This window comes from Corvus moneduloides, chromosome Z, assembly GCF_009650955.1.
Source record: "Corvus moneduloides isolate bCorMon1 chromosome Z, bCorMon1.pri, whole genome shotgun sequence".
Taxonomy (NCBI): domain Eukaryota; kingdom Metazoa; phylum Chordata; class Aves; order Passeriformes; family Corvidae; genus Corvus; species Corvus moneduloides.
In genome coordinates this window covers 31,120,167-31,137,558 of record NC_045511.1, presented here as the reverse complement: position 1 = coordinate 31,137,558, position 17,392 = coordinate 31,120,167, and the positions used below count along the sequence as shown (strand labels likewise).

Below are 17,392 nucleotides of genomic sequence, written 5' to 3'. Positions count from 1 at the left end.
GGAAAGATGCATACCTTAGTGTCTTATCCTCTGTGTAGATTTCCAAAAGTGTTACAAGGATCAGGGACCTATACCAGGATGATTTTGGTCTGTTAATGGGCCTTGTAAGTACTTTTCAGGTGATAATTAATTTAAAAATGTTGTCTGAATTGATTAATACCAGTAAAAGGCAGGTGGCTTTTGTCACTGGTTCTTGAGGCTTACAGTAGGTCTACATACTGTTTAAGACTGAAGGAAAGTTCTGTGGCGTGTAATACCTCTTATGAGAACCAGAACCAATCTTCTTTCTTATTATATCAAATGATACCTTCTTTCCTGAGAAGCCTTACTAGCTTCAATAACGTAGTTCTCTGCACTGCAAATAAGGTTGCAATTCCACAAAAATTTTACTTTGCATTGAAGCTGGAGAGGTTCTTTCTGCTTCTAGTATTGTTGGAACCTTACCGTAGCAGGCTGTCTAAAGAGGGCATTTGTTAAGTTGGGAATCAGGTTTAAGAGGTGGGGTTTGCAAAATTTCAGTGTGGGACCTGTGTTGACTTTAACTCTGAGGCATGGCTGGGGATGTTAAAACTCTGGTCAAGCTTAGGGCACTTCCTACTCTGTTTCTGATCCGGTAACTGCAGACTGAGGATTGGCTTGATTGAGAGTGTATGTCCAGATAGGGAATTGCTAATGCAGGTAAGATCATATGATTCATCCCTTCCTACCCACTTTTCCTGTTCAGAGGGCATAGCATGTCTTGGTTGAATGGCTTTTGCATGTTTTGAACGTTACTGTTCAGGCAGCCAGCTTTGATTATAGCCTTCTGAGAGCACTCCTTGGTGCAGTTGGCAAAATGCTGAAGATGGAGCCCTCTGTACTGAGGTACCAAATTAAAACAGCTGCCAGAAATTTAATGGTGGGGAGGCTGGCAAGAAAATCCTAGTTATGGAAAAGAGACTAATAAAGAATGGTTCAGATGTTTTCATAAAGCAGCAAATGGTTCATAAATGTTTTCAGAGATGCTGAATTCTTGGTACACTTGGCCGAGAATTTCACAGAACTCTGAAATTACTGGTGAGTTGAATTTGGAAGATGTCTCCGGAGATCATTCAATCCAAGCAGACCCCATGAAACAGCAGGTCAAACAGACCAGATTGGTCTGAACTGTGTCCGTTCCCTATTTTGAATACCTGAAAGGGTGAGGACTGCAAGATCTCTGGGCAGATGATCCCAGGGCTTGACCACCCTAGCTAGTAAAAAAAAAAAAAAAGCTTTTTCTAGTTTTAATTAGAACTTCTTGTATTTCTGTTTCTGTGTGTTGCTTTTTATCCCTTTGCTAGTCACTATTGGGTGACCAAGGAAGTCACAGTCTGGCTACATTTTGTGTACTTCCCCATATCAGGTATTTATACATGTTGTTATGATCCCTGCTGAGCTTTCTCCTCTTGAGAGTAAACAGACCCAGAGAGTTGCTTGTATGACAGGTGCTTTGTTCCCATCATCATCTGTGGTGCTTCAGTGGATTTTTTCTGATGCACCCATGGGTTTTTTGTGGTGTCAAGCCCAGAACTGGACCCAGGCACCCAAATGGGGATCTCACCACTGCTTATTAGAGAGAATGGAGCATCTCCCTTAAACAGCTAGTAAGGCTCTCCCTAATGGAATCCCAGGTGCTGTTGGTCTTTGCACAAAAAGGACAGTGACTGGCTGATCTCTTCCAAGCTGCTTTTCATATGATTGATTTCTGGTGTGACCAAAGGCATGGTTTTATTCCTCCCCAAGTGCTGGATTTGACATTTCCCTTTGGTGCACTTTCTGAATGTCTTGTCATTTCATTTCTTCAGCCTGTTGAGGTGCCTCTGAGTGGCAGCAGACCCATCTGCTATGTCAACCGCTCTTCTGTATTGTGTGCAGACTTCCTGAGAAGACTCTCGGTCCCATTGCTCACGTCATTGATAAAGATGTTAATATCAGCCCCAGTGTCAGTCCTTGTGGCTAATCACTAGTGATTGGCCTCCAGATTGGCCTTCAAGCTGCTGATGGCAGCTCTGTGAGCTCAACAATTGAGCAGTTTCCAGTCCACGTGATTGTCCAGCTTCCTAGCCTGGACTGCATCCGTTTGTTTGCCTGAGGAGATGCTTAAAAGTGCTTGTGAGGCGAAAGCGCGTTAGATAGATGTAGCCCATGTATCTTCAGCCAGTACAGCGTGATGCAATAGAAAATAAGAACTTCTTGAAGAAATAGTTTTGTTTTGGAAGTGTAATGTGGCAGGTTAAATGTGTTTTTTCTACTCTGAATGATGCCATAAATGTGGTACTAAATTTTCTGGAAAAATTTACGTGAACTTTGAAGCAGCTGTAAACATTTTCCAGAAATAAGCTATTAGAGTTGTCAAGAGCTTGATACATCTTTCTATTTGACTCTGCTGTGTCAAAGGGTTTTTTCTTACACCAATAAAAATGTATTTATGCAAGACCAATAGAAGGTAACAGGATCTGGTAACATCTGTTTTGGCTTTCTAGTTGTCTTAAACTGGTGTTATTGGGAAGACTTTCCTTTTTCATGACTAATGTTTTGCAATTTCAACTACCCTTGCAATTGAGGATTTTTTTTGTTTTTAGAAGACTGGAAGAAGTGATTTCCATTTTACTTGGCTACAAATTGTGTTTTTGGATATCCTGCAGTTTCAGAGCATCTGGCTAGGCCCCATCACTCTGCTGGCAATTTTGACATTTCTTCTAGAAGTGCTTCCTTTGGAAATAATAACTTCCAGTATGATACAGATTTCAATAAACTTTAGGATATTTGAAAAATTAGTTCTGACAAGGGAATTTCTTCCATGTAATGTGTTGCTAAGTCACAGCATCCAAACCTTGTAAAAGAGAAATTTTCCATTGCTTTGTTATGAGCCAGATTTCTGCATCTTGTAAGACTGTAAGATCTGGAAAATGATCTGGGTGATAGTTTTTTACCAGAACTATTGTTAGAAGCACAGCAAAGCTTTTTCCCCCATGTTGTCTCCCATGATGGTTTGTATGAAATAGAAAAGGTCCAGATAAGAAGCTGCCTTTTTTGTCCCATCACATGTCCCAAAGCTCCAGCTTTGAAAAGATTATTTTGAATTAGCAATGGCTTAGCAAAAATTCTGAGAAGTCATTTTAGCACAGGACCTTTAAAAATGTATCAGTTGCGGAAGAACATGCTAACAGTCTTCCAGAATTTTTTTGTGTGTTTCTCCACTTGAAAAATCAAGGTGTGTGCATGTTCACCATGCCCAAGACTGATTAAAATGACAAATGAATTATAATAGAACAGGAAGGATTTCTTCCATATTTTCTCTCTTTATTTCTCTTTTTATTTTTCTATTTTCAGAATATCTTAGAAATGTTTCAGAAATAGAGAAATCAATTCTACTAGTGAAAAAAGTGCTTTTAAGAGTTGACAGATGGAATTTTCTTTCACAATCCCTCCCCCCACTCCTTAGAGAACAAGTTTTTGATTCTCTTTTAAAATTATTGTAAGTACCTTCATATTAGATGACTTTTTAGGATGGAGATTAAGAGTTTGACAAAAATACCTGTCTTTAGATGTTAGCTTGTTCTTTTGTTCTCTGATGAAAAAACTGTTCTGAAGGTATGGAAAGAAACAAATCTAATCATACAAAGCTAGCACGGACCTCTTTTTTTGCATTTCACAATTGAAAGCAGTTATCTGATATACAAAATATTAGCATAGAAAAGTAGAATGGCTGAGCTGATAATTCATAAATTACAGAGGCTACAGAGGTGCCTCAAAATCTAATTAATGCTCTCTCTTCAATGCATAAATTTCTCTCATTTTATTCTGAGAATAGCTTTTCCAGTCTGGGGTGGTGTTTCCAAGGGCTGAAGGAACTTCTTCCAGAAATGATGTGTAATTTCGTTCCTCTTTTATGTTGTTTTTCTCAGTATGTGGCATTCTGATCTGCATTATCTCGGAAAATCAAAAAGCTAACAACATACAAAACCGAATTCTTCATTATTGGTTTTTTAAAAATATATTTAAGTATCTCCTTCCCTTTCCTTTGAGTTCTGTCTGGGGTATGAACGACTTGTTGCAAAGGGAAAACTCAGTTTGTATAACTTAAAATCAGGATTGAAATGTTTCTTTGGTTTATTAGTAACACATAATTAACTGACAACTATATATTGATAATTAACTGTCAGTCACTGAACTATAGATGCAGGACCCATACCAGATCGAACTTTTTCACTACAGGTGAACTTTTACCAATGTGTACATGCACAAAAAAAACCCCTTTCCCCTGCACTGGGACACCCGTCTCCCAAACACGTGGAGGTAATCTCTCCCCTTGAGGTGTGTTTCAGTCTCTTCTCATGGCAGTGCAGATTTCCCTGTTTACTCACAGCTCCTGTGACAAGTGCAGGCACTCAAGCTTTAAGTCTTTATATATCTCAAGAGTACCATAGACAAGTGACTCAGGTGAAGCTATAGATGATTCTGCATGGTTGTGTACATTTTCCAGCTTTTCCTTAAGTGAGTGATGAACGGTGGAGCTCTGGATGTACCCATACTGGTTTAGTAACAGATATTAATTGTTTGAATAAGCCATTTAATCTTTTTCCTTTACGTTGTGGGAAAACCAGGAAGGTCTTTTCTTGATGACAGCTTCCAGATCCTTGCCTTACTTCTGTGCCTTCCAGTGAAGTGACACTGTGCTTACTGAGTAAAGTTCAGGTGTCCCAGGTTTAGCAACTACCTGTCCTGTCCATGACCATCAGTGCTGGGTGCTTACATTTTGACTGACTTAGGACAGGGTTGTGTTTCAGACAAAGCATGTATGATTTGTTCTGAGATACTGAATAAATATTAAGGAAGCACATCTGGGCTGTTTCTGCTGGAGCAGTCCATCAAATTCTCACCTTCATATTGACCTCTGTTCAGCTTGTCTTGGTAACAGATTGTCACTTGTTTACTTCCTCAGGAGCGAGCAATATCTATGCTAAAATTCTAGAGGAGAGATGTGAAGGAAGCACAACTGTATTATTAGGCATGATGTGTACTGGTGGCATAGATTTAAATGTCTTCCCTGACTTTGTTTCTTTAAGTTTTGTGGCCACTAGAGCTATCACTATTAAACTGCCTGGGTTCAGAGTGGTACTAGGGTTTTAATTTCCAGACAGGTGTAAAGCCCTAATGTAGCATTCAAAAAAATAGCAGGCTTATGGCTGAAATACAAAAATTGAAAACCAGTGAAATTTGTTGGTGATACAGATCACATTGGATACTAAATTTAAACTGTGCTAGCTAAATGAGGCAAGAGAAGAGAAATATAAATGAAATGTGGAACACTTCCATCTGGAAATAGGAGAGAGGTTTGGAGAACTACTTTTTGTACATATCTTGGTGTGATTATGAAGAAAATGAGACTTGCCCATGTTGCTGAGCCTTTATTAAATCTTGGTAGACAATACGGTACATAATGATTAAACCAGTAACTCTGTCTTGCTGTGTGTGGCTTGTAAGTGATGGCCTTTTGAATAAGATAGTAAAAATAGCCTCGTTCAGGATAGCATATTTAATGAATGAGGCACTGTTCTTTCAAAAAAGTTTTGTAGGGTCCTTCAAGACTTTATGGAAGTAGATCTGTGAAAATCTTAAGTGTACAGAGTGGGCAAGGCTGATAGGAATGGATACTACTCTTCATTAGTCCGTTGCTGTAGCTGATGAACATGGGGAAAGAAATGAAGTGCCTGGGTGTGGAAGCTAATCTTTTGATTTTGAATGTAAGTATAAAAAAAAAAAAATTAAGGGTGGGTTGAAAACAAATGCCTTGATCTTACACTTGGTTTTGCATTCTACACTTCACTGTGCCAGAACCCTGAGTGCCTCTCCTGTCTCAGACTTTAGTTGGCAGACTTCAAGGTCATCTCCTTGACTGAGAGAGGAGCCGATGGGAGAAAAGCAGAGCGAGGGGCCTCGCCCTTCTTTCTGTTTGGTTCTGCTTTAATCCGATGCTTTACTGCCTGTGTTGTATCCCAGCTATGTAAGCAGGTATGTGTGTGCCTATCTTGTTGTTTCTTGATCCTGGCCTGGACCTGGACCTGGACCTGGTGGCTGGCCTTTCTGGCCTAGTCTTGGACTTTCCTTGTCACTACAGACTTGCAGTTCCTGGACTGTATCTAGCCCTGATCACTGTGTCTGGATCCAGCCCTGACCTGGACATGCCACTGAAGAATCCTGACTTAGTGCTCTCACCTGCCTTGTTCTCACACTCATTTCCCAGCTTACCTTCCTTGGCAGAACCAGCTGTCCCTTTCTGCTGACAATTTGAATCTAAAAGGCAAATTTATTAAACGGTTTTAACTTAAATGGGTAGACTATGCATGATGTCATTTTTCCAGCATTTTAGCAAGATTTTTGTGAATAGTAAGCAGAGGAAAAGGTTGCTCACACAGGTTGTGCGGTCTTCATGCTTAGAGGTTTTTAGAGATTGTCTGGATAAAGTGCTGTGTTATTAATGTGGAAGCTGGGTAAACCCAATTTGTTTTCTAGTCTTGTTTTAGTAATTAAGGTCTTTGCTTTATTTATCACTTTGTGTAAATTGATGAAGAGAAGCAAAGTCTAAAATACTCCAGTATTGTCAAAAATAGATGAAATTAATACATTTAGTCAGAATGCTACTTATTTATCAGGATATTATTGCAAACTTGAGAATCTCTTGATGAATTTTTCAATGAGCTTGAATAATTGATTGTCTTCTCCTAAGCCCTGAATTGTCCGTGTCTCATAACTCAGCAGTCATTTCCCAAAAGTATGTTGTATCTTTATCATTACTATTTGTCCTTAAAATGCAGTGAGAATAGAAATAAATAACTTGGTGGTTCCTCTTTAATAAACCAGCTCTTAAAAAATTTATTTTGCAGTAAATATTGCTAAAAATATTTTCATTACCTTGCATGAAAACTCATAAATGAACAAAAATGCCATGTATTTATTTATTAGTCGTGTGGGGACTTGTTGCCATGCTTAGAGCAGTGTATCTGCAGAACGGGAGAAGGAAAATACAGTTCCAGTTTCTGGTGGTTTTTATCACTGGAGGAAACCAGAATAGATTTGTACATTTTTAGAATCATTTATATCTAATTCATCTTGCCTTTAGGTAAAGAGATGGACTGAGTGACATTTTAAAGTGACGTTAACTTTTTCTTGTTATGATTTCAAAGCACTGTAGGATAATTTACATTGGAAAGGACTTCAGCAGGTTCACAGTTCAGTCCCATTTTCACAACAGCATCAGCTGTGAGGTCACAGGGTGTTGAAACCTCCAAGGTCTGTCCAGAGGCAGAGAACCTTTCTGGCCAACATTTTCTGAAATACTAGAGTGATATGTTAAAATAAAAGGAGGCACTCTGAATTGTCAGTTATTTATGCATTGTGTGGAGTATTAGAGTTTATAAGCTATGAAAATTTAGTGTAAATACACGGATTTGTCTTGGAGAAAGATACCTAATGTGAAGAAAAACTGCTTCTTACCACTTAGCAGAGCTCTTCCAGTATTGGTGGCAGTAGTATCCATCAGGCTTGGTAGATTCATGGTAGGAGTAAGATGTTTGGACACTTCTCAGTGTGACTGGAGTTGTAAGTTTGTGGATCCAAATGTGTGCATCCTTGTTCCACAGCTATGTCACTTTAAACAATGTCAAAGCCAGATGGAGTGAACCTTGTGGGGAAGCAACTCAGGGATTTGGGAGAAGGGGGAAAGCACTGTTCCTTCCTCCAGGTTCCTTACTTTGTCCTGACGTGCTTCCAGAGAGGAGTACATCTTTTTGCCTGCACTTTTTCTGCAGGACCAGTGGCATGCACTGCAGTGCTATATTTATTCTTGCGTCTTCTCACATACAGTGTGATGGGGAGTTGCCTCAAGGTGCCAAAGATCAACCATGTGCATGTGCCCGTGGAGTAAACTGTAAAGACACCTTTCAGCTCTTCCTGACATGAGCAGGGAGGATCTCCTGATATCTCAGCTTTTCTACTCTGCACGCATCATGCGGAGGAGAAAGAGAGGAATGAAAAATAAATAGATATGATGGGCAAAAGGCCTGCTGCTGTGGACAGGGACTGGGGGAAAAGAGAGCAGGTTCCCTCCCTACCTGTCCCTGTCAAACTCTTGCTGTTGAGAAGCAGCACCCTGCCCAGCACTCAATGCTACACTTAACTTTCTGTTCTTTCCCATGACCTCAGTTTGTTAAACCTGAGGAGTTGAACCTGAGGAGTAGCCTTATCTTACAGCTTTCTTTTCCAGTCCCATAGTATGGATTCTAGGGCGCAGATATGCTTTTATTTAGCTGCTTATCCTTAGTTGTGCTTTGCTTTGCTCCCCTGGCATTGCTGGACATTACATTAAGTGCTTAACAATATTTGGTTACACGGGTGCAGTGATTTACTACAGTGGTGCATGATGAAAGTCAAAGTGAGGAAGACTAATTGCCGTAAGTCAAGATTCTTCTATTGTATGATATCTTTGTAAAATCCATGCCATATTGCCCTCTTACAGTTTCAGATTCGACTTAAATTCTGGGGATGCCTTCATGGTGGGATTCATGGGGACAGTAGCTGCCTGTAATGAGCTCTGAATGGTTCTGTCAACACAGATGGGTTTTTTTCTCTTGAGATTTTAGAGCTGTTTCAGGAACAGTTTTTTTGCTGGTGCCTAGTTAGCTGTGTAGCTGAAAAAGCTACCTATCTTTTGTGGTTCCCTGTGTGCTCTGGTCTTTGTGACAGAAGTGTGTATTTGATGATAGCACTTCCTTGCTAGGGTAACTTGCAGTTCAAGAGGACTGCTGCCACTAAGGTGAGCTGAGGTCAGGTTTGAAGAAAGTGGGGAGCCACCACACCTCATATGCTCTGCTGGGATTGAGTCTGAGGCAATTGGTGGTGACAGCCCTTACATTTGTGTTGTTCTGGAATTCTGTAGGTGGAAAAGGAGGGGTTTATGGCTGTTAGAATATCGGTGCTGCAAAAATTGATCAGTTTCTCACGGTACAGCAAGAACATCTGAGAGCTTTCTCACTAGTCTGAGGAAACCTATCTGTTACCTGTTAATTTAAGAAATTTTATGCCTTCATAGGGTGTGTTTGCTACTTTAGATATTTGGGTAAAGTTAAATACTTTGGGATTTTCAGTGGAAGACACTTCCTTCAGTTTTACATTGTTCCTTGTTATTTAGTGGTCTTGGTCACTGGAAAAGAAAACTAGGTAAAACATACTGGACTTTGACAGCTCTTGATACTTTAATTGCTGTATGTTCCTTCTATTTTTCTCTTGGTAGGTTTAAATGCCTTTTATTTATGATTCAGGCTATCTAGACTGACTTCTGGTCTATTTCAATGCAACCTTATGTGGTACAGAGACTTGGGAAGGAGAAACCTCTCTAAATTTGCTTGTCTTAATCTGTGTACATGTGGGAACTTGTGCCGTGAGGCAGGCAGGTGGGTGATGTAGTGTTCCATTACAGCTCTAATTTAGAGTCCTGTTGTGTTTAAGGGCAAGAAATATTTATTTCCTGGTGTAATTTTAGGCAGCAGGCCTAAAATCTTGTATTTGAACATGGCGTGATGAAAAATGCATCCTTTTCATTAATGTGACTGAAGTGTAGCTGTTTATTTTAAATTCTTTTTTAAAATGTAACTTATTAAACAATGGACATGTTAGCTTGCAGACAAAATAAGGCAAGCAAAATAGCATGCTGTTTATGCCTTTGTTAATCTGTAAATCGTTACTAAAAGCACTGGTTTGGTAAGCTGTTTTATGGAAATTCAGATGTAAAGAATATCGGTCAGTGTACACTAAAGCAATTTAAAGAGTAAGTCATTAATGGGTGCAATAATTAATATTATTCTAATGCATTCTAAATATATCTTTGGAGATATTTAGATATTTACTATTTTATCCCTATTTTCAGGGAAATTCAAATGGCATTGCTACTGTGGATGTTTCAGCAGGTTTTGTGGGACTAGACAGCTATGTGGAGATACCAGCTATCTTCCTCACAGCATTTGCAACATATGCGGGACCTTTGCTTTGGGCCATCCATCTGCTGTGCTACTTGAGTTCTGAAGTTAGCAGGTAATAATTTTTGAACTGAAGTAATACTTCTCTATGTACTGCAGATATAAATACCATCCTTAAAATGTATACCTTTTCAAAGAAATTTTTGTTCACATAATCTTTTTCCCTGAAAGTTAGTTCTGTATTAAAAAAATGCATGTTCTTTTTTTCGGTATTTGTTTGTATCACCTAACTCTTCCAGTTTCATTTTATCTGCAGAAGTTTTGCTCTGGGAATTTACATGTATGTTTTACTAATTTTGTTTCTTAATGAGTTCTCAGTTTGCTGTGCTAAATTACTTAAAATTTTCTTATGCTTTTATGACAGCATGTTCTGCCTAAAAACATTTTTCTTGAAACCTTTTAAGTCAGAGACCTGAGAAGGACTTTTTAAAGTAATAGAATAGAATTCAGATTTAACTAACATGATGTTCTTTGAATGTCCCTCTTTGACAGAGTGACATGCAAGGTTTAATTAATAAAACGTACTAACATTATTGTATGTTACTGGTTATTGCAGTCATTTGTAGCTAAAATACTTGTACTTCTGGGTGTCTTGTGTGGTGAATGAGTTAAAGTAAAATGAATTAATGCATTGGAATTTTAAGAAGACAGTTGTAAAATGCTAATGGAATTTAAGAGTATGCATATAAAATCCAATTTGACTCTCTAAAATTGCTTTTACCTCATCATTCAGGGTATTTAAACTGAGTGATACAATATGTTAAAATAGAAGAATTGTGAATTCCATATTGTATCGTATCAGTGCACAAATGCCAGAACTTGATGTATTTTCACAGAATTAACATTTGACAGTGACTAAATTCTTGCCATCTCAGAGTCTTTTCTCTATTATCTGTGGAATTTAAATCTACTTTTTTTTTTTTTTTTTAGTGATGAAAAGAATATTGCAGTAGGCTTGGCAGGTGGGATTTTAGACAGTATTTAGTTTATCACAACTTTTTGCTTTACACATTCTCATCCTCTCTAAACCTCTGACTTCTTTTTATCTACACAGTGTCATCTGGTCTCACCCTGTCAGTGACTTGTTTTCTGGCTTCTCTCTTCTCCTCTTGCTCGTTTGTTTTGGGCTATGCCTGCACTGTGTACTTGTGTTAGCTCGGTTGTGTTCATTAATGGTGTAAGGAGATGGGATCACCAGCTGACCAAGCTGCACAGACCAGTGGAGGTTTTTGAGCCAGGAGGCACCTGTTCTAACAGACTAATTCCTGCACAGTCACTGTGTCCACTTTCTGTATTAACAGGCTCATTTAACAGGTATTCACAGTGATTAACCTTTGTTTACTGATTTGCCTGTCTGCTACATGGCTCTCTAAAGATGTCTAGTGCTCTGCTTGGTTGCTGTGGATTTACGCAGCCTAGTGCTGGGCCATTGATCTACTCATGCACTCCTTAGTGTAAATTGAGATGCCCTGTAGAACTTTACCTCTTAGTCTGAGGCCAGTTACCCTGAAGTCATCTTTGGTCTTAAATAGATTGATACGGTCTAAGTACTTGTGTTTGAGTATAATACTTCTGAAAGCTAGACTTTACTCTGTTTTTTTGCTTCAGGAGGAGTAGATGTGGAGTACACTAGTTATTGATGTCTTGATTTGTGTAATCTCAGAAGGCCCTTTCTTGAATTTTCCTTACTACCTGCTGACTTGACACCAAACTGAGTTTTAACTCTGTTTCTAATGCTCCCCAATTTAGCTTTAGTTACTGCTTTGCTCAGTCAATAAATTTTTCCAGTATCCAAACTCTTCAAGTTTTCTCCATTCTTTCTGCTCTATTTAAGAAAAGCGTGACCATGTACATATAAAAAGTGTTGCTACTTGTTTTCTGGTAAATATGTGACCCATGAATCTGGGTATTGCTTGCATTCTATGAATGTCCTGTTTTTCCCAATTCCTGTATACCTCTGCCATGATTTGTTTCAAATAGCACGGTGCCATTTAACTGTTTACATCAGTGTTTCTGCCGTGGTGGCTTTTTTTAGTGGTCCCCCTCTCTGTTCTTCATCATTACACTGTAGGTGCTTTGGAACTGACACTTTTTGCTTGAGCTTGGAGGCTTCTGAGCACTGTAGAGAACAATGCCTTGGTGGCATTGTATGGGGAAGGAGAAGAAAAAAAAAATGAGCTCCCATAATTTAAAGAACTGCCGTTTTATTGTTGTTTAAAATCTAGACTGCATGAACACTAGTGATGAACACTACCATACAATGAAGAGAAAATTATAACATACAGCATGTTTTTGGAAAGCTCTTCTAACAAAATAATGAAAAAATTTCAGAGACAAAATCTTTGAGTATCTGTACTTGTTTAATAGTGCTTCAAATAATATGCCTCTACAGTAGTGCTGGTTGTTGTTCTGATGTTTTCCTGGTTGAATTTTTGCAGATTAAACCTCAGCTAGTAGTGTTGCCAGGTACAGTGCTGGCTTAACCTGCTCTCAAGTGGGTAGCTATGGCCTGTAACACCCACATCACTTATGTAAGTAGATTCCATCAAGCAGCTTGTGTCTGTAGCCATTTTAAGGTTCATTTGGGTCAAGTGGTTAGGCTGTTTCCTCAACAAAACTACATAAATATGGACTGGAATCTCTAGCTGCTGGGACTTGCTTAAATTGGTATGTTAATCTGCTCAGAACTCTGTATGCTTTTTATTTTACTCTTGTGCTTTGCCATTGCTGTCCAAATAATTGTCTTATTACTTGGTTGTTACTTCTTGGAACCTAAGCTGAAACTGCAGAAGGCGGGGGGTCTGCTGCTTCATGTGTTTTGTTAAATATATGGGAGACTGAACTTTAAAAAAAAATGTGCTAGATGCTTTAGGATGTTCTTTATAAAAGCTTCTTATTAACTGTTTCATAGCAATGTGCCTTGGTCAGTGGAATTCAAACCCCTACTTTTTACTGTGGTCCTGAGAGCAAGATGAAGATGTGCCCAGAGCCACTCAGCAGTGTCACTCTTAGCAAAAAGCCTTGCATTCTGCAGCCTGTTTTAGAGCTGTTGCATCTGAGGAGGTTGGCCTGGATAGGAAGGCCTGGCTTCAGGGCTGTCTTTGTGAATTTCAGCCACTTGCAGAGCCCATGTAATTTACAGCTGCTTCAGTTGGGTTGGCTTACCAGAGCTTCTTGCTGAAATTCTTTAAAGCCACGTTGTATTGGGCATCACTGCCTAGGGGCAAGTATGCACTCATACCATTCCCCCTTTTGGCACTTTGCATTTATGCAGCCGCAGAATACTTGAGTCTGGAGTCCAACCCTCCTGTCCAAAGGAGGGTCAGCCAGAGCAAGCAGAGATACTCCAGGGTCTTCTTGAGCAACTTGTTCCAGCATATAGCAACACTTGGAGTTAACAGTTGTTCACTGGTGTTTAAGGGGAATGTGTTGTATATCATTCATCCTTTCAATAAGCACCAGTGAGAAGAGTCTGAGTACATCTTCTTTACTTCCGCCCATGAGACATTTGTGAACATTGGTGAGAACCCTGCCAAACTTTCTCTGCTCAAGTTAAACAATCCCAGCTTTCTCAGCCTCTCACTTTGTCAGATGCTCCAATCCCTGAGACATCTTTGTGAGCTTTTGGATTTGCTCCAGGACACCCATGTCTGTCTCGTACTGGGGACCCCAAAACTGGATCCAGAGCCCCATATGTGAACTCACAACTGCTCAACAGAGAGGAAAGATCACCTCCTTCAACCTGCTGGCTCTGCCTTTTGCACTACAGCCCTAGGTTGGTTCATGGGAACATTGCTTGCTCGTGCTCAATTTGTTGTCCAGCAGGAGTGACGTATGTCCTTCTCTACTTACCTACTTTCCAGATAGTTAACCCCAAGCCTGTTCTGGTGCAGGATTTGGTGTCTCCCTTTGTTAAACTTACTGAGTTTCTTGTTGGTCCATTTCTCCAGCCTGTCAAGATGCCCCTGAGTAGCAGCAGACCCATCTGCAGACCCAGTTCCTGCGCAAACTGCTCCTCCCAGTTCTGCATTGTGAGCAGACTTGCTGAGGGCGCACTGCCCCATTGCCTAGTTTATTAGTGAAGACATTAAGCAGTACTGGCCTCTGTGTGACATCCTGTGGTTGATCACCGGTGACTGGCCTTCAGATGGAATTTCTGCAGCATCTAAATAGTTTTTCAGTTCACCTGAATGTCCACTTTTCCTAGCCTGGATTGCATCCGTTTGCCTGTGATGGGATGAGAGACATTAAGAGCCTACTTGTGAGATGAAAGTGCATTAGGTACACGTAGCCCGTATGTATTTTGCCGGTATGGTAAGGTGGAATAGAACGTAAGGAGGTTTTTGGATAATACATTTGCTGTGGAAATGTAGTTTGGAAGTCCTTAAATAATTTGCTTTCATCTGAACAAATTTGTGAAACTATAAGATATTCTCCTCATATGGAAAGGTAAATGTGTTTCTAAAATAATTAAGTGGCATGTGATAGACACTAACATGGATATTACTGCCACTTTTAATCCTTCAGGCTCTCCTGAGAAACTTGGCAGCATAAATGTGAAGGGATTTTCACAGACAGAAATAGAAAGAACTCTTTAGGTTCAGTCTCCATGGAAACTGTGCAATAACTCTTGAAACTATTTTTGAGATGGGGAGTACTGATTAAACTGATGCCTGAACTTAACCAAGTGTTCTGTGTGTGACTTGCATAAATTCCCGTGAGCATCTGGTTCATGTAGAAGGTAGTTTTTACAGTGACCACTCTATTGCTCTGGTCTGAAGTAGAATTTTGGATTTTTGGGTCCTTACGACTGGAAAAGGGCCATGTTGTTGGATAATTTGACCTATATTATATGACCTCACTGTGCGTACACTCCAGATGGATTCAGTTTCCAAGCTCCTACCCAAACAAAATTGTCATGTGGGTGATGTTCACAGTGTTGTGTAATTACCACTCTTCAGTTAGGCATCGTGATAGTTTTCAGGTTACCAGCACATTAAAATCTGTGTTTTAGTTGGTTTCGTTAGTTAGGTGTCAGGGTGAACTGGTGGGCGTTTCCTAGCACTAGAAGGCTGTGTGCCTGTTCGTTTTTCTTCTTCAGTTATCAAATGTTGTAACAGTGTTTTCACATTAGCAAGTGGCTTTCAGATACCGAAAATGAATGCATGCCCAACAGGAGGGTGTTAATAGTTGCATAACTTTAATGTTATGCCTTGACTTTGTTAATGTAGAACTCCAGCACAGCAAACTTAAATTTTGCTGTGAATTCTTTTATAATGCTAATCTAAACAGAATTAGGAAGGTGTGCTAGCTAAAGGAATTTCAGCAGTTAACGTCAGCTTTTGCCATCTTCAGCCTAATGTGTTTGATTGATCGAGTCCCCCATTCACTACCCATGTTAGTGCATTAATAATTGTTCTTTCTGACGTAAGCTGGACATGCAGTGAGTGTTTCAATATACCTTTCTTTTTGAGTCCTAGGTAGAAAGTGCAGCCTTCCTTAAATACAAAGGAACAATCCAAACATTTTCCACTGAACCCTTCAGTATTTTATACAAGTAGATTTTAATTCTTCTATTTAACTCCATTCTGTCTTACTTTGGTTAACTAAAGCTGAAAAAAATGTTTGCATCTAAGAGTGTATGCTGCTGCATTCTCTAGAATTGTAATCCTTGTTATCTGTTGTACTGCCAGCAGTCTCATTCTCTAAATAAATTTTAAAAAAAGATACAGAGGTCATCTACTTGTTTGTTGATATGCATGGAAATTTGGAAGTGATTGGCTAAAACTGGGCTGGGGTTTTATTGCCACCAGCTGGAAGAGTATTCTACTCACTTAGATTTTTCCTGAGATGCTGTCATTGTATAAATGGCTGAAGATTTCTCTTGGACTTTGTTACTGCTCTATGATGGATACCTGTTCATTCATTCCTTTTTCATGTTGTCAAGACCCTGACTTTTCCTATGAGACTTCCTCCAGGCAGCCATGACTCTCAGTATTGGAAAGTATTTTCTAATTGGAAAGTGATCCAGCAAAATAGGGTTGCCTCTGTTATAAATAAATAACAAATTGCTTCAAAGCCTTTTGCAACGTAAATGTCATCGTTTTGCTCCATGGACCAATTTTAGGCACTGAAGCACTTTCTGTATAAATATTAAGGAATGTTGTGTGTGCACAGAATTTATAAAAACACAGATTTGGGGTAGGTTAGGTTATTTTTGTTTTCTGTAGATGAAAGTAAGCATCCAAATAGATTTGGAACTTAAAAAATAATGATCTAATTTTCAGTAGAGTTAGCATATCCAGCATGAGGTTTGCTTTCCAGTAGTGACTGATGACCCTAATTGAGAACTTGTCCTCCAGCGTGCTAGCTACTGCCCAAGTTGTTGTAGAGTTATCCACTTGGCTTTTAAATGCTCTTACTGGTGCTATTTATTGCCATTGCTATGAGATTTATTCTCATTGGCAGAACTGCAGTCTGAGGTAGAGACCACTTCGAGTAACATCAAAAAAGCTGTACTTTATAATTTAAGTAGTCTAACACTTATTCTTTGTGGATAATACTGATTTGAAAGGGTTCTGAAAATCTTTTTGATTTCTGCCCAAGCTCTGATTTGAGGTTGTCATGGTTACATTGTCTTCTTCCTCTTGTTCTTCTGGTTTTCATGTGACTTATGCTCAAGAGCACATAGCTGAGTTGTCAGTTCTCATTGCACCTGTAGAGCTGCAACTACCTAGAGTGCAAGTATGCAGTACCACTTTGCTCTGCAAAAGGATAGTATTTGTCCTTTATTTTTGTTTGGAACCTCTGTGTTGTGAGACAGTGTTTTTCTGCCATCCTGTATGGTTAGATTTCCAAATGTTGCTTACAAAGAGCAACATTTTAAAGAGTTCATAAAATGTTAATACATGCAGAGCGTACTGAATACATTAAGACAATCAGTATTAACAATGTTGGACATGGGTAACCTAGAGGAAATTTTGTGTTCCAATGGTAAGCATACAGAGTATCCTCAAAGAATAATGACAGTCCAGTCAGAAACTGTTAGCAGGACTCTAAAAAGACTTGAAAAGCTGAAAAGATAATAATGAAACATTGGTTAAGTTTTTTGTCTGTAAATAAACTTATGGCAGTCCTTCCTATTGTTACTGAACTATGGCTACTGAAACTTAACAAAGGAAAGCTAACTTTCATCAAAATTGCAGGATAATAGGTGGTAATGCAGCATGTTATTTTCAAAAACCACATCATTCCACAATAAACAGAATTTTAGTAAATTATTATGAAAGGGATTAGGTTTTTCTACACTGCCATGTAAGAAAATGTTGATTAGTCAG

General features: G+C 39.2%; 1 protein-coding gene across 3 annotated transcripts in view; it reads left to right on the top strand.

Moving 5' to 3' along the window:
* PIGG (phosphatidylinositol glycan anchor biosynthesis class G) overlaps window positions 1-17,392 on the top strand; it is an 87,129-nt gene that overhangs the window by 46,567 nt on the left and 23,170 nt on the right. For 2 of the 3 annotated variants that reach the window (XM_032095477.1, XM_032095481.1), the window contains one exon: window positions 9,947-10,110. The exons of the other annotated variant lie outside the window; for it this stretch is intronic. In XM_032095477.1, the coding sequence (XP_031951368.1) occupies window positions 9,947-10,110 (164 nt within the window). The remainder of the gene's footprint in view (window positions 1-9,946; window positions 10,111-17,392) is intronic. 3 annotated transcript variants of the gene reach the window in all.